Source organism: Bufo gargarizans, chromosome 5, assembly GCF_014858855.1.
Source record: "Bufo gargarizans isolate SCDJY-AF-19 chromosome 5, ASM1485885v1, whole genome shotgun sequence".
NCBI lineage: Eukaryota > Metazoa > Chordata > Amphibia > Anura > Bufonidae > Bufo > Bufo gargarizans.
The window spans coordinates 356,147,255-356,173,258 of record NC_058084.1 but is presented as its reverse complement, the minus strand read 5'-3'; the positions used below and the strand labels follow the sequence as shown (position 1 = coordinate 356,173,258).

The following is a 26,004-nucleotide window of genomic DNA, read 5'->3' as shown; positions in this document are numbered from 1 at the left end:
AAAAAAAATGTAGTTTTCATAGACCTGCTTTGAATGATGGGTTTAGTAATTGCCCTTGTAAAATGTCTGATTTTGGAAGTGGAAAAAAGAATAGAGGGAACAAAACTGTACTCAAAGAGAAAAGTCGCATATTAAGCACAGGTATTGTGTTTTGTCACTCAGGAATTAAATTACCATGAAACGGCTCTTCTTCCTCTAGCGCTGTCAGATTGTGTTTGTTTTCAGTGTAGCTTTACTATGTGAAGTGTAGCAGTAAAAGTAGGCTTCAGAAACGCTATTGTGGTGAGTCAAGCTATTAATTTAATTTCTTAATTTGCAGTAAACTGGGTAACTAGGTGATGAAGACTATGCAGTGCTGTGTGAACAAAGGTGGATCACTTCTGTGCTACTGTATGTGCTTGCATTATATTATCAGAGTAATACTAAAGCTACCCAACACAGTTAAGGGGTATTCTGGTTAGACCCACCACCAGATCTCTACGACCCCTACTGATAACGAGAATGGGGGTCTTGTGTCTCATATGAACGAAGCATCAAGCCCAGCATGCCTACTATGCTGTATTCATCTCTATGGAACTATCAGAGGTAGCCTAGTACAGACTCAGTAATCAGCTGCAGTCTGTGTGGAAACCTGGAAGTGTTTAGTTTCCCTACAGCGCCACTACAGGAGAAATTAAGCATTGCAAAGTGCATCAGTGTGCTGTCTGTAATGCAGGACACGACAGGTCCTCCAGGGTGAGAGCAACTATTTGTAATTGCTTTCCACTCTGGCCAAGACATGAGGATCCTGTGGACCCTTTCTATGAACTCTATATAAATGTTTTAAGCTAGACAATCCCTTTAAAGAGTAGCTCCACTTAAAGGGGTTGTACCACAAAAAATATTCTACAATTTTTAAACCAGCACTTGGATCTGAATTCTTTTGTAATTGCATCTAATAAAAAATGTAAGATATCCACTGAGTTATTCAATAAAATGTATATAGCGCCAGCTGCCTTGGTTTTTTACATTTTTCTTGTCGCACATGCTCAGTAACATCCTTCAACTGCCTCCTGAGCTGTGATAGGAGAACTTGGACACGCCCCCTGAGCTACAGCAGAAAAGACACTCCCCTTGAGCTGTCAGATTGATATAAATATAGCAGAGCAATGAATGAGGAGATCTCTGGACCCATGTGAGGTACAGGGCTGGTTCTAGCTTTGTTAGAAAGAGATTGTCATGTACTCTATGATGTCTGATTTCAATTTTTTACATTAGTCATGGGATAACCCCTTTAAGCCAAGACAGCTGTATGATGCCCATGGGTGCGATTAATAAGAATAAAACCTGTACACTGAACTCTCTGGGTATTTTATAGTTGTCTTGTCTACTGTATTGTCTAGTAGTGCACAGTAGTATCTCTCCACAACTGATGTCAGAGGCAATGTCAGGGGGGGGTGGGGGGATCAGAAACACAAGCGGTGCACTCTGTAGTACACTTTACAATCAGGCAGTCTCACACTAGTGGTAAGAGCACCTACTGGAAAGTGTTGTGCTGGAAGGTTAGTGTCCCACTTATCTGCATTTTTTTAGCCTTAATTGTGCCTATCCTGAGGAAAGGTAATTAACTCCTTTAAATGGGGGTACACACTCATTCTTATGCATTTGGTAGTTATTTCATGAATACTTGGAAATTGGAAAAAAAATATAATAATCTGCATATCTTGTACAGTACGCATAGGCTTCCTGGCGGCATACATCTGCCATCTGCCTGAAGAAAAGAAAAAACAAATCGGTTACATATATGCCAAGTGGATACCATTCTAAAAAGTTGTATCCCTTTTCAGCAGAACAAAATTCATTAAAGTTTATAAAAGCAATTTCAAAATAATCCTCAAAAATATACACAGGGTCGTGTAAAACCTACCTACTACAAATCTGACAAAAACATATTAAAAAATAATGAAATTAAATTACAAAATAATGATAATGAGCAAGATGTTTTTTCCCCATGTAGGTGATATTGCGTTTCATTGATACTGGCTTGTCTGTATATTTCCCTTTGTTGTCAGAAGCATGTGAAGACGCTGCTCTCACTACATTCTGATGTGTCTTGTTTTTCCTCTCTCCAGTAATCTCCAGCAACTTTCAGACGTGCCTGGGTCTCCTAATGCACTACCCACCGATCGGTGACGTTCACTCCCTCATTCTCAAGGCTCTGTTTCTGCGAGACCCAAAGGTATAGTAACACTAAAAGCCTGTTTTCTTCCGTGCCTCAAGCACACCAACAATTACACCATCAAAGAGTATAAATGTGTTTTAGACGGAGAGCTTACTTGGCAGCTAGTAATAGACATTAGCATAAAGTTTTGGGACCTCATGGAGAGATTACGTCTGGAGGCTGTCATCTACTATCTGTGGTGACAATGGTACATATCATTAATCACAGAGGGTGCGTGTAGAGGGGGGAGATGCTGGAGATCTGTATTAATCGTGCGCCGTGTAGCAACAAGTTCTGCACAGTTTTTTTTTGAGAACAGGTGAGAGACGTTACCTATGATTCCATGTTCTAGCCTTTCACTTCATATAACATGCATATAACATAGCTGCTGCATGATATTATCCTTGGTGCCGTTATTCTGCCCTTGTCTAGCTGCTCACGGAAGCTGTTATTTGCCTATGTTTTTTCCCATTAAACCATCAATGGGTGGTAAAGAAAATGCACATAAAACTCTGTACATATAGTATTGTAGGGTCCATCAAAGGTCCCATAAAGGCTCAACCACAGTGTTCTGCATCCGTGTTCAGATCTGCATTTTTTGAGGATTGCATATGGACACCATCATTTCTATGGGTCCGCAAAAAAAAAAATGGACATCCGTGTGCTGTCCACATCCGTATGTCCGTTCCGCAAATTTTAGAACGTGTCCTATTGTTGTCCATATTGTGGACAAAAATAGTCATTTCTAGTGATGGGAGTGAGAAAAATGCGGATTGCACATGAAAATTATCCCTGTTTTGCGGATCTGTGGTTTACAGACCGCAATACGGACACAGCCATGTGCATGAGGCCTTGCCCAGAGTGATCTTCGAGCCGATTATCGGGAACAAGTATTCATAGGAGCGCTCGTTCTTGATCATTGATCTGTATAATCCTACTGATCAGTTGATACACAGGCAAGCGCTCATTTGTCGGCTCTGGATAGATGCCTGATCATCGGCAGCACTTCTCGCTTACACAGGGTTGTGCTGCCTATAACCAATAGAAGTGAATGGGGGAGGACCGATTGCGCTGTCCATTTCTCCATGTACTTTACATCAGCCTGTGTAATAGGCCAATGCAAACGAGCGCCAATCCATGTGTTTATTGACAGCCCACACTCATCCTCCTTAACATCGGGACAATATAATACTCCCTAAGACTTCCAAGCTCAAAGGAATTAGGAAGCTGTGGGGCACCTTGTCTCATTGGCTACCTTTGACCTCTTTTATCTTCACTTAAAAAATGCTCTTTCTGTGCATAGATTGTCTTTCTATAGACAAGTGGGTGTCTCTAGACCAGGACCCTTGTTGGACTGAGTTTCCTCAGGCCCACCTTCTGTGTTACTGTGTTAGAGCCTGGGCCTACTGGAGAATCCTCTGATAAGCCGGTCGGACCCTGCTCAGTTCGCAATTTTCAGATATGTGTCTGCATTAACAATAAAATTTTTTAACTAAAAGAAGTCAAATTAACAAACTATCTGTAAGGAGAGGTTAATAAGCCATTGCCAACAACTACAGGCAGCTGCTTATCTCCTTTGGGCACATTGAAGTGCATCATGTCCAGTCATTCTGTTTGAGGAGGAATCCTGTCGAAATCGATTGGTTAGACCAGGGCTCGACAAATTTCCTTTGAATCTAGGAGCCAGCTAAAAAGGTTAGGAGCCAGTTTTTTTTTTAACCTCATAAGGCTGCATTCACACGTCCGTGGTGTGTTGCGGACCAGCGAATTGCAGGTCCGCAACACACCAGCCCGTCACCTCCATAGAAATGCCTATTCTTGTCCGCAAGCTACGGACAAGAATAGGACATGCTCTATCTTTTTGCGGAGTTGCAGATTTTTGCGGAGTTGCAGACCGCAAATTCGGATGCGGACAGCACACTGTGTGCTGTCCGCATCCTGTGCTGTCCGCATCCATTCCGTCCCCATAAAGAAGGAATCTGTCCTCATGTGTAAGGGGCGCCCCAGACGCCATTACAGCTGCTGGTCCCTCAGCCACTTGTCCCTCTCCAGCACCTCCCGGTCTCATTCCCTGGCCCTATCTGACATATGCAAAGCAGCTCACCAGGGGCGTACAAAGAAATCATTGGGCCCCATAGCGAGAATTTGAATTGGGCCCCCATGCCCTGTTCTTAGCCCCTCTGACTACACACACGACTCACCTACTTACTCTGGAACCCAACAGATCCCATTATAATGAATGCAATAAAGTGGGTACTGGCATTGTTTGGCATATGGCGGACACAGCGATTCAGGTAATTCTGCTCCTTTGCTAGAATAGAATACCAGAATCTGATCACAAAAGTTCACACCCAATTAACTGTGCCGGCTGATTATTATATAGTGTGCCACTGCCATACCTCTCATGAACTGTTCCTGCTGTGCTGCTTATTATATAGTGGCGCACTATATAATAGGCAGCACAGCAGACATAGCTCATGGGGGGGCGGCTATGGTGGCGCACTATATAATAAGAAGCACACCAGACACAGTTCATGAAAGAGGGAAGGCGGCTATGGTGTCACACTATATAATAGGCAGCACAGCGGCAAGCACAGTTCAAAATAGTGGTGGCTTGGTGCACATAAGCAGACAGCAAGCACAGTTCATAAGGAGGAGCCATGGTGCCACCATAGCCCCCTTTATGAACTGTGCCAGTGCCACCTTAGCCCCTCCATATGGACTGTGCCTGCTGTCTGCCCCCAACTCTGAACTTTGGCATTTCAGTGCACACTGCTGCTAACTTACTGTGCACTTGCTGTTGCTGTCACTGTGTGGCATAGCGGCAGGCAGAGTAGATCTTCAAACAAACTGAATCCTGGAGGAGACGATAAGTCACTCTCTCTGCAGGATGACTGGTGTCTGGAGGGTGGTGCTGGTTCGCGGTCACGGCAGTCAGGTCAGGTCACAGCAAGGCCAGCAGCAACAATAGTCCCGCAGCACAGCCGGCTCAAGTTCCTCTGCTGGGTGCACGGCTAGCTAGCAAATCAACCAGCACCCTGCGGACAGAAGCGCTCTAGGCTGCAAGCAGGGACTGTGACTGCCAGCGGAACATGGACTGTGTAAGGGGCCCATTAAAACACAGGGGAAGCAGGGAGAAAAAAACACATGCCCCGAACCATAGACAGGAACTCTGAGCAACCATTTTTATTTAGTTAAATTATGGGTTCGGGTATATTCACAGCCGGGCCCCCTTCCCCCATGGGCCACATAGCAGCTGCGTGGTCTGCCTCTATTGTCGGTACACCAATGCAGCTCACCTTGTTCTGCAGTCACACAGAGTAGAAGGAGATACGGCGCAGCGATAAGGAAGGACCAGGACAGTCTGTGCGAGTAGCGGTCCTCTTAACTGCAGTGAGCCTGAGGCAGTAGCGATCCTCTTTACTGTTGTCTGTGGCGGGAAGCGGGAGGGGCGGACCTACCAGACGCGGACTCGTGCGTGACGCCGCGTCTACTGTGAACTTAAAGAGATATTGCACCCGTCTGGCTGCTGGAGTGCTGGGCCTATTTTGCATTATATTTTCATGCCATGGCAAATACCCAAGGCGCCAGGACCAAATTCCTGGTCGCCATGGCGACCTGGCGCCCGGGATTTGTCGAGCCCTGGGTTAGACCAACGTTTGTCTAAAGGTGGACATATACATATGTATCAAGTTGACTGAATCAGACAATTACAACCAAAACTATTGTTCCATGGGTGAAATTCCACAACCAGTCATTTTAGCCGATTAATGACACACTGTCACCGCCTGGAACTAAGTTGGCCATGTTTAAAATTTCATTTGATAGTTGCTAGACCAAAAATTATCTTTCCATGGAAGAACGTTCCCAGAAAAATAGTTCAGCTTTCGTGTCATTGAACATGTATGACCAGTTAGGGTACGACCACATGGCGGGGTCAAGTACCGTGAAGCTGTATGGGCTGCAGGTGGCTCTTGTTAACTGATCAAAGCCGCACAGTTTAGTCGGTCTGCATTGTTAATATCGGCGCAGTATTGAAGGTGCCACTTCAATACTGCTGATCCACAAAATATCGATATTGGCAACAGACCCTTTTGTCAAAATGCCTATTCTTATCCCCAAAATGGACAAGAATAGGACATGTTCTATTTTTTTGTGGGACAGACGTGGATGCAGATAGCACACTGTACACTACATTGAGATGAATGGGTCCGCATCCAATCTGCAAAAAATGTGAAGTAGATGCAAAAGAAAAAACGGTCTTGTGCATGAGGCTTAACAATGCAGACCGACTGAGCAGTGTGGTTTCTTTAGTTAAACAAGACCCAGTTGCGAAACGTAAGGGCGCTTGGTACTCGACCGCAGCATGGCCACATTGCAACTGCCACTTGACTGCATTGTGTGGTCATGCCCTTAGGTGACTGTAACGGCCAATATATAAACTAAAATGTGTATGCTCACTTAAAAGGGTTTTCCAAGATAGGTCATCAGTATCTGATCGATGGGGGTCTGACACCCGGAACCCTGCTGATCCGCTGTTTTGAGAAAGCTTTGGCGCTCCTGTGAGCACCGCTGCCTTCTCGCAGCTCACCCTGCACAGTGCCGTACATTGTAAAGCGACTGTGCTTGGTATCGCAGCTCAGCTCCATTCACTTGAATGGGGCTGAGCTACTCCTAGGCCACATGACACATGAATGTGTTGTCACTGGCCTAGGAAAAGCAGAGAGAAGGCCATGGCACTCACAGGAGTACCGGTGCTCTCTCAAACAGCTGATCGGCGGGGTGCCGGGTGTCAGACCCTTACAGAGGACAGGTCATCAGTAGTAATATGTCAGAAAAAGTGTCACAATCATTTAACAGATGATCGATTGTTCAACCATCAGCCTACGTTTTGCCAACTGTATACATTTGACAATCTGACGATCCCTTTAATTGAGCTTCACACCAAACGGCAGTTACATTGAGACTCCATGTGCCCTCCACGCTTGGGCTATATTGCTCTTTAAATGACCTCCTTGGTGTTTACCAGCTTTTTCTTTTAAGAGAGGAAAAACTTAAGCCCAATTAGAAACTAAAAGTCATAGAGGATGTGAACATATTGTTTTCTCTAAATAGCCAGATGTTCCGCCATGTCCTGGAGGCAGTAAGGCCTGAGAATAAAAGGTTTGAGACTATTGTTTTAAGTTAACAGTGAATTTGGAAAATCTGCCTCTACCCTTTAGCAAATAAAATTCTAATACAGCGACATCAGCGTAGAAGTATTTTCTTCCTGCACATCCAGAGCCATGTTTCGTTGATGTTAGAAGTGTTCACCTTATCACAATGAGTGATACCTACCACATTGCTAAATTTGTATAGCGAGCATTAACATTTCAAATGAGCAACTAAGAACAAAACAAGAGCTTTTTATGACCATTTGTGTTTATAGCAATAGCCAGAAGTGACTAGCAGTAAATGCCGTATATTGTGCTGAGCGCAGTTTATATGCATATATCCCTTTAAATTCAAGTCATTGTGGTGATACAAAGATCCAATAGCATTTGACTGTGACACATTGTTTAATTATTGTACACTGTATTTTAAATGGGTTTTCCAGGAGATACTGATGAACTATCCTCAGGAATCAATGTCTGATCAGTGGGGTCCAACTCGTGTCACCCCTGCTGAACGGCTGCTTGAAGGGACACAGCAATCGCGCAAGCGCTGCAGCCTCTTCACAGCTAACCAAGCACAGTGCCGTTCATTGTGTGGCGTCTGGGCTTGGTATGGGATCCTATGCTAGGCTGATAAGCGTCACTGGCTTAGAAAGAAGCCACGACTCTCGAAAAAGCTAATCGGCAGGGGTGCCAGGAGTTGGACCCCCACCGATCAGATATCCTGAGGATACGCCATCAATATCAAACTACGGTAAGGGAAAACCCCTTTAATCAAATCAATAAAAATAGTAATGTGGTGTAGAAAAACACAGGTCCCGTGCACACTACCGTATATATACCGATCCACATTTTTTGCTGATTGAATGTAGACCCATTAATTTCTTTGGGGGCCGTAAAAGACGCGGGCAGCACTTGATGTGAATGAGGCCTCAAACTATTATATAAAGGCATATGGGGAGCTATTTTATGATTTATTAGGATAAAAAGATTAAAGTCAGTTTTGCAGGAATCTGCATTGCCTTAATTTGGGCCAAATTTATCAAATGTCACATGATGTTTGATAAGTGTGGTGCACCTTTAAGTCTAACGTTTCTGTCTTGATATTTTACGCCACTTTCTACACTGCCCTGTCACTGGAGAAGGTCGGGACACTTGTTTGGGACTCTTTAAAAAGTCTCAGTTGATAAATCTGACACCTGACAGCAGGATCAACCCTATTAAACTAGGCATACTGCCTGGTAGGGTTGATGCTTTCTAAAATGATACCGGTCTTGTGAAAATTTAATGTGGCATTCCCAAGAAAAGCCACTTACGGTATTCTTTATGCAGATGTGGGCTTCAATGCACCGAGATGTGTGGCCAGCAGTGAAAACCTGAAGTGCACTATGCCCTGCCCCTCAGTGCACTGAAGCTATCATTTGTGTAAAGAATAAAAGTCTATTTTCTTGGGAATGCCACAACCAATTACAACAGGACAGGTATCCTTTTAAGTATGGCTGGTTTAGGAGGATGGCTGGTTTAAGGTGCTCCTTAAATTACCTTAACAGGTTACCCAACCACGCTCCGTTAACCTACCAATTTTCAAAACTGCGTTAGCAGAGTAAAAATGCAAAATGTCTCAAAATGTTTGAGTCCGTAAACCCAAAAAACCTGTAAGCCTTATTTCTGAGTCTTTTTTTCAAGCCCCGATATTTCTTCCAGCATGCTGGATGTTTGCATAGTGTGTTTCAAATTTATCAAGATGGTGACTATTGCCCATAAAGTACATGAGATACTAAACACACTTGAATTCATCACCTCATGGCAGTATTACCTGTATGCCAATATTTTACCCAAAAATGGTGGCAATTCTACAATAGATAGAGGGCTGCCAGGTACACAAACAAGATAATCTGTTTTGGCCAGGATACTAAAAGACTTTATTCAGGACTACAAAATTGAGGGTCTATCCTTAGGATTGGCAGTCAATAAGAGATTGTTAAGGGTAAGGTTTTCGGCACCTCTGCAAGTGACAAGTGCCACATTACCTTCATTGTTCACCAGACACAGCTTCATATTTTTAGTATTGGCTGTGCCTGGTGCTCAGTCCTATTGAAATGATTAGGGCCGAGCTGTAATACCAGGCACAGTCGCTACTAAATCAGCTAGTTGCCGGTGGTGTGGACGTACAACCATGGGTGGACTGGCTATAGACTACAGGGAAACTTCCCAGAGGGCCACCCAAGCCTTCCTGTTGGCCAACAGCAACATGCTTAAATATCTGATGTTCTCAGCATTAATTAATGTAGGAGCATCAGGCACTTATGCACCTGGCCGGTGGCTGCAGGTGCCCTCCTGAATTCAACTATATTGCCGTCCTCAGGACAATGAAACAGTTTCATACTGTGTGCCACACTGTGGTATTTGATTCTGCTGATGCAGTATATTGTGTTAGACTGTGGTATTTGGTTCTGCTGGGGCGGTACAGTGGTCTGTCAAGATACAATGACCTCAGGATGCAGTATTTTCAACATACAATGGTCTTTCTTGGGTAATCGTAAGTTGAAACTAGACTCAACATATAATGCATCAAAGTCAGATCCAACCGTTTCTCTAACAAAAGAGAATCACCTGTGTTAAATCACCTCTTTACAGTACAGTGTGGCACTACATCTTCTGTACTGCCCTCTGTCTGTACCAGTTTGAACTGCTCCTTTGGACACCAGGTGAGGGTGGTGCTGGTAAGTACTGGTGTGCTATGAGACTATCCTGGGGATCCTCATATTTAATCAAAATGGAGGTCTCCAGAACCCTGTGTGACATTCCAAGAGTAAGAAGATCAGCTGGGGAGGTGACCATGAATGTGTGCAGAGTACCTTCAATATGCCATAAACATCTCAGATGGTAATACCCCTTTAAGGTTTATGTGGGGTTGGTTCAGTGACAAGGTGGCCCTCAGGCAAGAAAAGCGTATCCATTCTTCTAGGAAGTCCGCATAGAATAGAGGGTGAGAGGCTGACGTCATTGTCTATGATTTTCATGCAAAAACTTTTTAGATGAAACCAGGACTCCTAGAGAAAGCCTGGGAGTCCTGCACAGAGTTATTGATAGGTCTCCTGTGCAGGATGTTCTGTGGGAGACAGGACTCACTATGACATCAGCATATCCTCTAGGCCCTCAGATAGAGCAGCGTAGGAGACCTGACAGATCTGCAGTAATATGTAGTGTCTAATACTATACATTCACCATATGAATAAAGCAAAGAGGAATTCATATAGAAGTCATTAATACTGGTTCCTGTTTGTCCATCATCCAATGGCAAGTTGGAAAGCTGACATTTACTGCTTGGATTAGTGTGGATGAGAGCTTATTAGTGTGCTGCTGAATCTACTGGGTTTTCCTGGATTTTGCTAAAATGTTCGAATAGCAAGGAATGTGGTAAAAGAGAAACTAACCGTTACTGGTTAAATCCTGTGCTGCATCTCCATTAGGTCTTTCAGTCTATTTTACTTTGCAGCAGGAATGACGTGCCGTGCATCCATGTGACTTCTGCAATCACCGGCCTGAGCGGTGAAATTAGCATTTATAGCATGGGGATGCTGAGGCCAGTGACTGGCTGCAGCGGTTACCTGGATGTACATGACATTTCATTGCATTGGAGCAGCGGGCTGGAGCTGCAGGAGAGTTAACAGGTGTTTACTGGTTATTGTTAATTCCTGGACAACCTATTTAATAACATAATGAACCCCCATTTCCACCTGATTATGACTAAAACTGCAGCTAAATAAAAAATTAATGAAAAAAAAATGTCATTCGAATGGGGTCTACAAAAATCCATGCACGTGCTGCAGATGCACTTAGATAAATGGAACAGATTTTTAGTCACAGACTCTTCTGCAACAAAATCTACCACATGTGAATGTCCCCTAATAAGGTATTTAAAAATGTATTTTCTAAACCAAGCAACATTAACCCCTTCCCACCCTGTGCCCTACTGTCATGTGGCTTCAAGTACCTATTTAATACAAAGTGTCGTAATATGACTCTCACTGCCGGGATCAGTCATAACTTTGATCCCAGCAGTCTTACCCATCAGATGCCACGGTCTAATATCTGAATAGTTAGACACTTGGATGAGGTCGTCCAATCATCTGTTCACCACACCCCACACAGCTCAATCGTCAGATGCTGAGCAGTCGCCATGGCAGCTGGGTGACTCCCATGCTTATCCTGTTACTGCACCTATTACACCCTGCCCCTGAAGTACTGCAGCGTATAGGACAAACAATCACAGCTTCAATATTAAAAATGGCAAAATATTTAAACTTTATTTTCAAATTTTCATTATATATATATAAAGAAAAAATATAAAAAAAATCTAAAAGTCATAGGTGTCAGAACATGGTGACACAAGGTAATTTTTTTAAATGTTTTTTAATGTTTTTTAAAGTAGTAAAACATAATATAAACTGTATAAATTTGGTATTTCCGTAATCATACTGACCCAGTTATGCACTGAACACAGTAAACACGAAACCCTAAAATCAATTCGTTTGAAAAAGGCTATTTAAACGAATTGCCAGTATTTTGTTTATGGCAATAAAGTCAAGATTTATGTGCTGATCCACTTCTTCTACTTGGATGTAGGGGCCTGTGACCCAGGATACCAGCACCACCTTTTTCCAGAGTGCTGACTGATTATTTCCCTAAAATCAATGAGAGAACTGTGGTGTCTTTACACACCGTCACCCTAAAAAAAAACAAAAAACATTAAAAGCCCTAAAAAAAAAATTCTGCAAAAAACAAGCCCTCATGCTATGATATGTTAAGTGTCCATTCACACATCCATATGAATGGGTCCGCATGTGTTTTGCAATTTTGTGGAAAGGGTGCTGACCCATTCATTTCGATGGGGCCTTAAAAGATGCGGACAGCACACCGTGTTATTCTTGTCCGCAGCCACAGACAAGAAAAGGCATTTTTATCAGAGGGCAAAATGCAGAATGCACATGGCCTATGTCCGTGCTTTGCGGATCCACAATTTGCAGACCACAAAACACTTGCGGACGTGTGAATGGACCCTTAGATGAACAATTTTTTTTTTTATAAATTGTTGCTTTTTTTTTTAAACGGTTCTACAGGAATTAGCAGTTGGTAACCTATCCCTTATTAATGTTATTGGTGGATCTTAAAGGGGTTGGCACTTTTAGTTTTTTTTTGCAAACCGAAGGTAAGCTTACTTACCCGCTTCCTGGCACTGGGTACCGACTCCTTCTCTCCCTGACCTTGGTTGCTAAGCTTCACTCCCAGGATGTCCACTTCCGTTTTGACGCCACTGCAGCAAATCGCTGTCTGCAGTGGTGACCTGCTCCCCTAGCTTTGTGTGACCACTTAACATGACGCCAGGGGAGCATGTCACCACTGTGGTCAGCGATGGGCTGCAGCAGCATCAAAACAGACCTTGACATCCTAGGCAGGGGCACAGTGCAGCAGTCGAGGCCAGGGAGAGAAGGAGTGGTGAGCCAGCTCTAGGAACCAGGTAAGTAGACTTCCCTTCACTGGTCTGCCCCCAAAGGTGCACAACCCCTTTAAGGAGATATTTTTTCAGTGGCGTATCCCTGAGTATCAGGACCCCTTCTTATCATATGTAATATTTTCTTTGATATTTCACTGTGGTTTTAATGTATGTGATAAAGAATATGTTTTAATGGGGTAGATCTATTGGCAATAAATTATACATTACCTACCTGCAGGCAATAGTTTGTTGCTGTGATCTGATGATGTGAACAGGCCCTAAGAAACTCCATAAATTCAAGTTTTTGCTGTCATCTAGTTTTTTGCAATATCGGATGTAAGAAAATACAAAAAAAGATGCTTTTATTACTGTACATTGAGTGTTTTATGTAGTTGACATTTGCTGTAATTTTTTATCCACCCCTTGCTTGTTTTTATTCTCTTTAAATTTGTGAAACAGTATGAATATACATTATTGAGAAATACTGTAGATATGCAGAAATATTATAGCTATAGAAAACAGATGTGTTTTTCAAGCTGCTGTCTAGTCAAGGACATCCAATCCTAATGATCAGAACACAAAAAATATTTAATTTTCCAAGAGTATTACCGTATTTTCCGCTTTATAAGACGCACCTGATGATAAGACGCACCTAGGTTTTTAAGGAGGAAAATAAGGGGGGGAAAAATTGGAACCCAAAGGTGTGCTTTTGGTGGGTTTTGAACTAATGGTGATCTGTGGCTGATGCATTATTATGGGGGATCTGTGAATGATACACTGTTATGGGGACGATCTGTGTGTGATGCACTGTTATTGGGGGGATCTGTGGATGACACACATATAGCATCTTATGGTGGTCCCCTCATGGCCCTATGTGAATAGTGACCCCTTTAAACTGGGTCCCACTCACAGCAGTCTTTACATGTAAAGTCTGTTTATTTAATGTTTATTTAATGCTCCATCAGTGCTCTGGTTTGTTAACCCTTTCCTGCATGTACATGTACATGATGGGATCCGCAGCACAGGCCCCGCTGTTACTGAAAGCCGGGCCCCTGCTGCATCCGCCGGCATCGCTGTGTGCGGTTATGCCGGCGGATTAACCCTTTCACGTGCGGCGGTCAGCGATGACCGCGGCACGTACGGGGTATACAGAGGGAGGGGGCTCCCTCTGACTCCATTGCCCCCCCTGCGCTGGCAGGGGGTCGATGGTTGCCACGGCAGCCCCTTACACAGGCATTGAAGCTGCCAGCCTACGGAAGCCCAGGAGATCCAGCCTGAGCGCTGGGTCTCCTAGGCAACTGTCAGCGTATCACTGTGTGAGAGGCTGACAGTTCAATTCAGTACAATACAGAATGTATTGTACTGAATTAAAACAGGGATAAAACCCTGAAAAGGTGAAGTCCCAAAGTGGGACAAATATAAAAAGTAAAATAAAGTGAAAAAAAATGTTTTTTTTTATAATAAAAAAAATTAAAATTTCAAGTAAAAAAAAAAGCTTCCTTTCCAAAAAAAAAGAAAAGTAGACATATTACATATCACCGCATTCATATAGACTGGCTCTATAAAAATATCATATGATCTAACCCCTCAGGTGAACACTGTCCAAAAAGTAAAATAAAAACTTTGCTAAAAAAAAACATTTTTATGTCACCTTACATCATTAAAGTGCAACACCAAGCGATCAAAAAGGCGTTTCCCCATCAAAATAGTATAAATGTAATCGTCAGCCCATCCTGCAAAAAATGAGCCCCTACCTAAAACAATTAGCCAAAAATAAAAAAAAATATGGCTCTCAGACTATGAAGACACTAAAATATTTTTGTTTAAAAAATATTAGTGTATAAAACTTTAGTAAATAAAAAAAAGTAGACATGTTAAAAAAAAAAAAAATCACCTGCTGTATAACAATATCACATGACCAATATCACATTCCCCTCAGGTGAACACCGTAAAAAAAAGTGTAATACCAAGCGATCAAAAAGTCATACACACTCCAAAATTGTACCAATAAAACCGTCATCTCATCCCGCAAAAAATGAGACCCTACATAAGACAGTCGCCAAAAAATAAAAATAAACTATGGCTTTCAGAATATGGAGATACTAAAAAACCTTTTTTTTTTTTTTCAAAAATGCTTTATTATGTAAAACTGAAACAAACAACCAAAACAAGTAGTCATATTTGGTATTGTCACATCCGTAACAAATCTGCTCTATAAAAATAGCTCATGATCCAACCTGTCAGATGAACATCGTAAATAACAAAAAATTTAAATGGTGCCAAAACAGCAATTTTTTGTTACCTTGCCTTACAAAAAGTGTAATATAGAGCAACCAAAAATCATATGTACCCTAAAATATTACCAACAAAACTGCCACCTTATCCCGTAGTTTCCAAATAGGGGTAATTTTTTTGAGTTCCTACTCTAGGGGTGCATCAGGGGGCTTTTTAAATGGGATATGGTGTAAAAAAAACAGTCCAGCAAACTATGCCTTCGTCAGATAAACATTGTAAATACCAAAAAATAAAAACTGTGCCAAAACAGCTATTTTTTTTGCCTCACAAAAAGTGTAATATAGAGCAACCAAAAATCATATGTACCCTAAAATAGTACCAACAAAACTGCCATCTTATCCCGTAGTTTCCAAAATGGGGTCATTTTTGGGGAAGTTCTACTCTAGGGGTTCATCAGGGGGTCTTCAAATGTGACATGGCAACTTAAAATTATCCCAGTGAAATTGGCCTTCCAAAAACCATATGGCGTTCCTTTCCTTCTGCGCCCTGCCGTGTGCCCGTACAGCAGTTTACAACCACATATGGGGTTTTTCTGTAAACTACAGAATCAGGGCAATAAATATTGAGTTTTGTGTGGCTGTTAACACTTACTGGAAAAAATTGATTAAAATGATTTGCCAAAAAATGAAAATTCTGAAATGTCATCTTCATTTTTCTTTCATTCTTGTGGAACACCTAAAGGGTTACCAAAGTTTGTAAAATCAGTTTTGAATACCTTGAGGGGTGTAGTTTCTAAAATGGGGCTATTTATGGGTGGTTTATATTATGTAAGCCTCACAAAGTGACTTCAGACCTGAACTGGTCAAATTTCAAGATTTTCTTCAAACTTCTAAGCCTTCTAACGTCCCAAAAAAAGAAAATGTAATTTACAAAATGATCCAAACATGAAGGAGACCTATGGGGAATGTAAAGTTTTGGGTAAATTGGTATTTTTTATAAATAAAAGTGAAATATTTTGACTCAAATTTGCCACTGTCATGAAGTACAATATGTTAAGAGAAAACATTCTCAGAATGGCTTGGATAAGGAAAAGCATTTTAAAGTTATCACCACGTAAAGTGACACGTCAGATTTGCAAAAAATGGCCTGGTCCTTGAGGTGAAAAATGGCAGGGTAAACATTTTTTTAGAATTTTTGGTGAGTTTTTTTTCAAACACAGCATTTTCTATTTATGGTGCTTTTTTCCACAGTCTCTGCTATTTTTTTCTGATTACATTGACAATTTTTTTTTTTTTTAGATTGGCCGTTATTAAAAATATTGAGCTGTCCTGTTTTTCTAGCTGTGTGACTGGTACTTTCACTTTGTGCCAGTCATCTAATAAACCTTATCTCTAAACTACTGAGAGGTCATAAAAACTTATTTATGCCACATTCTTATCAATAAGTTAAGAACTGAGCTATAATGAGTGTTTAGGAGGTCAGAGAGCAGAGATAAGGAGTCCATCAGCTCCTGGTCTGATGGAAAAGACACAGTGCTACTAGAAAATTTCAGCTCTTTACAGAAAAAATGCGCCATATTTTAAAAAAAGACCAATTAAAAAAAATATGTTTTTAGCTCAACATGAGTACAATGTAATAATAAATAAATAAAAATTGCCCCCAATTGTGTACGTAGCCTTTAAGTAAAAAGTACTGTATTGTTTCATTTGTAAAAGATAATGTGCTACTACTGGTAACTACTGAAATGTAATTTTTTATTTTTTTTAAGAAACAGATTTTAAAGATTGTAAATGTATAAAAATGCTGTAAAAAGTAAACCCGGCATGCACTTGCATGCTAGTTCTACAGTAACTTACTGCACTGAGCTGCAGTGTACAATGAACTATCCCCATGCTTCTTGTTTGTTGCGTAAAACGTTCACAACTTGAGCAGGAATTAGCAAAGATATAAATGATATAAAATAACAGAGAAAATTGGACGCGTCACATACTTTACCATCAGATAGATGGCGCTGGCAAGGCTCTGCGAGGTGCTCGTGCATTGACCATCTTCAGCTCCGACAGCAACTGCAAAATAAAAGGCTAAATTAGCATTTTCATTTAGAAATATCACAGGCTTTGGAAGAATTAAGATGGATCTAACATCACAAAGGAGACCAAGGAGAGGATTTCTACACACTTTGTCTTTTTTTAGGAATATTTGTTTAAATAAGGCTAATTTAGTTAATCCTTTTCATTTTTGCGGTAATTGCAGTTCTATCAGGCTGTTTGTTCCTGGTTTAAAATACTGCAGAATTTTACAATCCCCAAAAAAATAGAAACAGAAAGGGGATAAAAAATCTGTTTCGCTGGCACTGAAGAGACAAATATTTTTTCTGACAGTTTCACTTTGCATATACAGTTAAGTATCGCTATGTATCTTCATCACCCGCTTGCTTTCAGACAATTTGGTTTCTGTTATGTTCCTCTAAATCCCTTTTAGTGGCTGAGGTTTGGCCCACCTGTCTCCTCTAAAACACCTGCAACATATGTTTGCCTAACCCTAATGTGCCTTTCCTTTTGGGGCCTATGAATTTCCCCTTGAGCTTTTTGCTTATAAACAGCTGAGTAATTTTGTTTTCTAATGACGCTTTCATTTCCCTTGGCAATGAGGCAATAATATATTCTGTAAACCAAATGTCATTTTTCTCCGGGCTACAATTTTTACGTATTTTGTGTCTCTTTTTTTTATTTTTTCTCTTTACAATGTTTGGATCATAACTCTAAATGATTCTGTCTTAATTAATACAGTAAGTAAATGCAGATCATTTTTGACCACTTTTGCTTCTCCGCAATGCCAATATGGCTGAAGACTTGAATGGAATATATGTCGTTCATCTCCATGGCAGCGAGGTTTTTAAAGAACACTGCGGTGTATCGGTATTTAACAAAGCACAAAATTACGGCAAAAAAAAAGCTAATTCTGAAAGGCGCAGCTTCTCTTTTTTGGATCATTCACCTTTTGTGTTGAATTGTTAAAAACTGTCTGTGTTCCTGATGTATAAATGTAACAGTATACTGCAACATTCTAAACGCTCGTGAACGTTACGGTATTAGGTTTCCTTACAACCACTGAGTGGTATAGAGCTGTAATACAGCTCTCATAAAAGTCTACTGGAAATTTGAAAAAAAAATAACATAAAGATAAATCTTTCTTATTCTTACAATGAGTTTATGTTAAAAGTTATTGTAACACTGGTTTTATGGCTTGAGCCATAAAATATAAAAAAGCTACTACACACAGTGAAAAATGTACTTACAGTAAACAATTACATTGCAGTATGTGTCTTTCTGATTTTATCATCTCTCAAGTTTAAATAACATTACCAAATAATAACGCTATATCCTGATCTATCATAGGACGGGTCATCAGTATCTGATTGGTGGGCGGCACCACCACCGGTCAGCTGTTTGAAGAGGCCGCGGCGCTCACCTCACCGTTTTGCAGAATAGGTCCATTCACTTGAATGGGATTGAGCTGTGCCTAGGCCACATGACGTCACTGGCCACGGTTACTGGAGCGCCGTGGCCTAGCTCCTTTTTCAGACAACCCCTTTAAATCTTACCCACACCACTATGTAACTGTACATCACTGGTACAGTGTATATGGAGCAGGCTGACGACCTGAGCATCCGTAGGCGGATTAGCTGCCAGCTATGTAACACAGTTGGCACCCTGACGCAATGACTGGGATCTGAGATGACTCTGGTTATTTAACCCTTTAGAGATGCCACAGTAAATAGCAACCTTGGCCTTTGGACAGAAGGAGGGGGCTTGTCTAATAAAAAATAAAAATAAAGAGCTTTTGTATAGCTAGGTGAACAGAAAAGTAAAAATGTTATGGCTCTTTGTAAAATAATGATGAACAAAAAAGAAATAAAAAGGCTGTGTAGTGAAGGTTAGGCTACCAGCACAGGTTGCAGATAACTAGCAGTTTTTGCACATGGATTTTACCTTTTTCAGTACAAGGATGAGATCTGCAGAAAATCTTCATCAAAAACTGCAAGTAACCGATTCAGTTTTTGGTTTGGAAACACACAGAAATCCACACGGAAACTTGTGCAGAATTTCAGCAAGACAACCCGCAACCATGTGCAGTTAGCCTTAAAGGGATGCCAGGTATCGCACCCCTGACGATCAGCAGTTTGAAGAGAACGAGCGCTGCCTTCTCTGCCCTGTTTACCTGCTCGCCAGCACAACTGTTGTGGCGAGCAGTGTAATTATAAGTATGGCATCCTATTCACTTGAACAGACAGATCTGTCCAATAGAAGTGAATGAGGACACCATAGTTGGCTGATCTGATATTGATGATAGGTCATCAATAGTAAAAAGTGGACAACCCCTTTAAGTAGTGCTTTACCTTATTAGTATTATTTTAAAAAGTGATGCACAAATATTTTATGTTACCATGAAACAGTGCCTTGTTGTATCACATCTTCATGAAATGGTGACATACCGTATTGTATATCTAATTATATCTCATCCAAAAATAATGTAATAAATAGTACTTTAACCCTTGTATGACCAAGCCCTTCTATTCCTAAATGTTTGATGCAAAAATTAATCTTTTGCAATGATACGGGGTGAATGTGTGGTTTTATTTTCCATTTAAGCACCAAAACAGGAGCAGTATCTTTTATTTTTATTTGGGATACAATCGACCCTCCCCTACACAATGATGCCAAATATGTGTGCCATGCTTAAAGGGGTTATCCAATCCCTATAATGCCCCCTCTAATGCCCGAATCAAAACATCTAGCGACAGGGATAAGGTGGGTCAGCCAATAGCAGGCCGTGACGGGAACTAGCCTCCCTAGCGTCACCAGCAATGCTAAGGAGGCTTGTTCCCATCACTGCCTGCTATTGGCTTGTGTTTTTATACTGAAAAAAATTAAAACTTTGGAAAAAAAATATTTTTTATTTGCATCATCATATTCTTACCCATATAACTTTTTTATTTTTATGTGTACAGAGCTGTGTGAGGGCTAATTTTTGTGTAGCAATCAATACTTTTCATTGATTCATTTTGGGGTGTGTATAACTTTTTGATCACTTTTTATTCAGTTTTTTGGGGAGCTGCAGCAACCAAACAATGGTGAATCAGATATTTAAACTTTTTTTTTAAGTTTCGCTGTTTGCCGTATGGGATAAATATTTTAATAGTGTGGGTGTTTTCACATGTGCAATACCCATGATGTTTATTTGTTTTAATTGTTTATGTACGTTTATTTTAAATATGGGGAACGGGGATGAATAAATTTTTTTATATTTTGTAAAACTTTTTTTTTTTTACCTTTCTTTTTTTGCACTTTTTAATATTTCCCCTATCCAGCTATAACAAGCATTCAATCATTAGATTAGCATTAGCATGATGAGAACTTTGTTCACACAGAAGGACAGGGGCTGCTGCATACACACTCTGGCTCCACTGATCTCTGCTGGGGGGAGCGGGAACACACCCGGAAGCATGTGCTTCTGGGTTTGTGCGCCTCCAGGTGCTGTAGGCAGGCAGCTGGCGGCTATGGCACCTGCTGCACGTGCGAGCGAGCGCCATATTTAGAGTCCCGACCGCCAACGTGTATATAAACGTAAGGAGGTCGGGAATGGGTTAATATACCTCTGCTTGAAAAACTAATTACTTTTGTAATTCATTTTGTTACAAAATTCCTTAGTTGTGAAATACTCCCCTTACTTCATTATAATGATGCCTCCAGGTGGTTAGTCTGTATAATAATGTGCACGCCCTTCTACTGAGCTGAATGAGCAGGGTCACATGGGGTCAGTTTCATCCTTCAACTGACAGCAACCAGATTTTCTTTTAGAAGCTGAGAAAGCTGCAGCAGAAAGGACACACCCCTGAGCTGTGATAAGGAGAGGGCAGCAGCAAAAAGGACGCACACCCTGAGCTGTGATAGGGAGAGAGCTTCAGCAAAAGGTGCTACCAGCCGGAAGAAAATATAGCAGAACAATGAATGGGGATATCTCAGAATCCATGTGAGGTACAGGGCTGGTTCTAGCTTTGTTACAAAGAGATTGTCATGTACTGTATCTCATTTTCATTTTTTACATTAATAATGGGATGAACCCCTTAAATTGTACTCTACTTGCAGTTTAAAAAAAAGTATAGAGGACAGAACATTGCATTATGCTGAAAACAAGCAAGAGGCATTGCATTAGGGGTCTCACTAATATTTGGAAATGGAGGGAGAATGATTATAGTGGGCATCCAGTACTGATAACACTATCGCTATGACTTGTGTATACACTGCGTACAAATAGCATGGCGATGTAATTGACTCCTTACACCCAGCTTTAGCTATTTGGGGCTTATCATTGAGGTGGATGTCAAGAAGCCTTTAATATGACCTTAGTATATACTTTACAGCACTAAACGTCAGCTTGTCAGCATTCAACAGCCGCAGTGCCCGTCCCATGTCACGTATCACTATTAATTACGTTTATTTTTGTTGTGTTGATGGTGGAAATTGAAAATGTATTAAGCGGAGGTGCTTTATTTCATCAGGCGTGTGTCATATTTAATGGAGGAGCCTTGACTCTTTCAGAGTGTCGTGCAAAATATGGCTGACGTTTCTTTGGGTAGTTGGGTAAAATTTATTTGTTCTAGTTATTTACGCTCTTGCTTTAAAGTAAAAACGTGGCGTGTTGTAGACAGGTGATAAATATCTGCAAGAACAATGCCATTTTCTCAGTCACTTTCCGCAGAGTAGTTAGTGTAATTGCACTCAATGATATTGCTCAGCATTTAGTGTCAATAAATAAATGGCACGTAAGGTTTATAGCCAGTCACTGTAACGCTTACCTTTATCATTATTACAGAGACCGGCTACTACAGAGTGGTGTGACCCTCCCGCTGCAGCAGTACATGTGTCTAAGCTCTCTCCTCACCTTCATAAGCTGCTGTGTGCCCAGGGTCGGTTTTAAAGAAAATGGGCCCCTGGGCAACAAACAAAGTAGGGCCCTCTGCTTACTATTTTAGACAGTATTTTGTCATTTTATCATCACATGATGCCATGTACTTCATTATATAAATATAAAATAATACAACCATATAGTGCTACCATATAGTGCCCACCTAATGCTGCAGGTCAATTCCCAAATACTGCCACTGCCATTAAATAATACTGGTTATTTAGGTTGCTTCTAGGGTTCCTGTCCAAAGGCATTCCCCTTGGAAATGGTGGTCCCATGCCCAGCTTAACCCACCCCCTAATACTGCTTCAGCAGTAATATGACCTAACCATAAAGTAGTAGTTGGCATTTCCCATTGTGACATGTTTTACCGGTTCAATAGGCACCAGATGGTGTTTTGGAGTAAAGCAGGGTGACGTCAGGGGATGAAGTTTATAGTTGGGTGTTGTCAGCACAGAGATGGTACTGAAAGCCTTGTCTGTCCAATGAGGGCTGTGTAGAGGGAGAAGAGTAGAGGACCTAGTACTGAACCTTGAGAAATGCCAATATTAAAAGGAAGATGAGAAGAAGTAGAACCAGAGAATGATACACTAAAAGAGTGGCAAAAGATATAGGAAGAGAACCAGGACAGAGCAGTGTCCTTAAGGCCAATTGAGTGGAGCATGGTGAGGAGGAGTTGATGGTCTACGGTTTCAAATGCTGCAGAGAGATCCAGAAGAATCAGTAGAGAATATTCGCCATTTCTTTTTGCTGTCAGGCGATCGTTAGACACTTTACATCCATGATTGGCTTAGATGCTAGCAGTAAGTAGCTGCCAGTATGGTTAGTTAATTTCTCCCCCAAGAAGAGAAACCTGATGACATGAACACTGGCGCAAGTATAAAAGATAATTTACTCAGCATAGGAAGATCCTTCTTCTTTTCACGTCCCCACTATTAGGCTATGTTCTCACAGTGGATTTTGACAATGTCAAAATCTGCTGCATATTCAGCAGCAGAAACCGACTTTCTGCTCAGTGCCTTGGACATGTTAAATCTTGGTGCAGTCTTGAAAAACGAACTTGTATAATCTGTGGAGTCATGAACAGTGGAGTGGGAGGGAGTTTCAGTGTGGATGCTGCACAGTTTTCAGCACTGAATCCACACTGAAATCTGTGGCAAAAATCAGCGTTGTTAACATAGCCTAAATCTACAAACTCTACAGAGTCTGGGCAAGGTTTTAGATTTAGCAGAATGATTGACAGTGCTATTCTACACTATCTTGGTATCCCATCTTCTTGATTATTGCTGTGCCCACTCTGCCATGTGTTGGGACTACGAGAAACTAGCACATCTTTCCAACTTGATTTGCATTCATATGTTTCAACCCATTGGGCCACCTTTACTACAGTAATGTGAGTGCAACTATATTTTGCCCTAGATTTAGATTTATCTGCACCTAGCTTGGCAAGGCATGCGGCTTTACAAGAAAGGTTGCAGGGCCAAATATTCCCATTTTGCACCAAAATTGTGCCACACTTTTTTTGTAAAATTTTGCACCAAAAATCTTATTTACATAAAAATCAAAAGAATAATTTCTCAGGATCACAGGACCAGATTTTCACATAAAAAGAGTGGGGTTATATTTAGGGGCACCTACCCTAGACTTCCTTTAAAGGCTATGCACATTTTAATGATTGCATGTTACTCATTTATGGCTAAAAAAATAATAATTTCAATTGGCCTTTATTAAAAATTAACTTTTTTTCTAGCTGTGTGACTGGTATTTTCACTTTGTGCTGGTCATCTAATAAACCTTTTCTCTAATTTACCGAGAGGTCATAAACAATTTAAAAAACTATGTTTAGCTCAAAATGAGTACAATGCAATAATTAAAAAAATGTCTCCCCAAAGGTGTCCATAGCCTTTAAAACTAGTTGTAGACTAGCGTCAGAGATCTGGCAGGCTGCTCTGACTCGGAACAGCCTGCTAGATCTCTGTGCTCTCTGGCATTGCCGGAGGTTGTAAGGCTCCGTCCAACCTCATTCTCTATAATGGAGACCGACAGAGATCTGTCCGCATTCCAGCAAATATGCTGAGAATAAGCCAGAAGAAAACTGCTGCATGCAATGGTTTTTGTCCAGCCGAAACTGTGCACTCATACCAGAAGGCATCTGGATCCCTGCATTATATACTTCGCCCTACTGGAGGTAAGTATTGTTGTCTAATCTTTGTACTTGGTCACCACTGAATCCATACATGGTTGCTTTGCTGGCTGTGTTAGTCCACAAACTGAATGAGGCAGATTTAATAATCCTATAGATGGTGTAAACGTAGGCTGTCTAGAGCTGCACCAGATGTATCACTGAGGCTCAGGCTGGAGGATGAGTGTGGTGCAGGGATAGACACTTTTAATTAACCTTATACCAACTATTAGTTTGCTTGAATATAGAGCACACTGTTTTCAAAGTTGTTTTCCTATGTTATGCAGCGTTGGCCACAATATAAAATTTATTGCAAAGGTATTTTAGTTGTACTTTCCCCTTTAGTTCAGTGTAATGTAGTTGGTTAGCGATACTTGGCCGTCTAATTCCTGCAGCCTGAAGTAGCTGTACATGTGTACTGCAGACAGAAGGGCCAGGAGGCTAGAAAAAAGCTAGCTTTGTAACAGAGAACGCAGCTCCACTGAGGACATTATCAGGGTAAGATGTGTCTTGCTACCACTAACTCTCTTTGTATCATATGGGTATCAGCCTAGTGCCATGTTGGGAACTAGTTGATAGGGAGCTTGCTCATCTGTTCACAGTGACTGTTACTTACTTTACTGTATGTTATCTTTTATATATATATCTTTTATCATAGTCTAGTAAACTTTTTTGCACCTTATTGTGTTTTTCCTGAATCTCAGAATTCACATTAATACAGAAAAAGATATAATTTTCAACCATCCTGGGTCGATTCAGAGGCCTAAATCCTCCTGACAGGTTATCTTCTGAAACTTGCCCCTTTAAAGACAACTCAATGGAGCAGACACAACCCATGTCACTGGTTCTGCAAAAAAAAAAAAAAGCTGTACCAGTCCTTTAAGTCTCGTACTGGTATAGAACATAATTGTGATTTTATTATTAGCCATCAAAAGGGAATGTGTCATCAGAAAAAGTCCTATTGGTTAAATCATATTTTTACGAATTTGTGATAAATGTTTATGGATTTTTGATGAGCTTTTTTTTTTTTTCATTTTCTATGGCACTATCTATATTTTTTAAAACATTTATATAATCCTGCAATTTTCACACTATCCACTAGGCCCAATAATAGTTCCTGATTTCCTGTTCTGTACAGGTAACTTTTCAGTCGCCATTATCATTATCACCACAGGCAGAATTACAGTGACCTAAATCTGTCCTATACAAGTCCATAGGGTCTTCTCCAGACCATTGTGACTATGGCTCGTGTCGCTGCTCTCAAAAGACAGGAAGTCTTAACATATTTAGGCCTTGTGGCCAGTGTGCCGAATTTTTGGATTTTTTTGTGTTTCGTTTTAATATATAGGTAGTGGAATGGAAAATTAAATAAAAAACTAAAACAAAACATGTTTTAACGTAAAAATTTGATTTAAACAATAAGTTTAAATACATTCCTTTTAAAGTTACTGTGTGGTAAAATGTTTTTTTTTTTATACATCCTTACAAATAAGCAGACTGGTTCATGAACGGTGATGTATTCTAATAGCGTTATCCTTCACAGGTCCGGAGGGGTTAACCCAGCCGTCCTCTTGTCAGGGGGGCGGCGCTCAAAACATGGGACTTTTCTGTCTCTTAAATTTTCCAGAAATAATTCTTCAATTTTGTTCTCACATTTCCATTATACCTTCACAAATTGCATTTCAAGTGCACTTTTTAATCTCGCCGTACTGTAAACAGCTCATTTTAATACCAGCAAACCTCCCAGGAATGTAAATTGCCCTGCCGA

At 40.9% G+C, this 26,004-nt stretch overlaps 1 protein-coding gene across 1 annotated transcript in view; it reads left to right on the top strand.

The window, feature by feature from the left end:
* Positions 1-26,004, top strand: part of TBC1D5 (TBC1 domain family member 5) — a 603,675-nt gene that overhangs the window by 452,915 nt on the left and 124,756 nt on the right. The window contains exon 16 of the mRNA XM_044293280.1: positions 2,112-2,218. Coding sequence (XP_044149215.1) covers positions 2,112-2,218 — 107 coding nt within the window. The remainder of the gene's footprint in view (positions 1-2,111; positions 2,219-26,004) is intronic.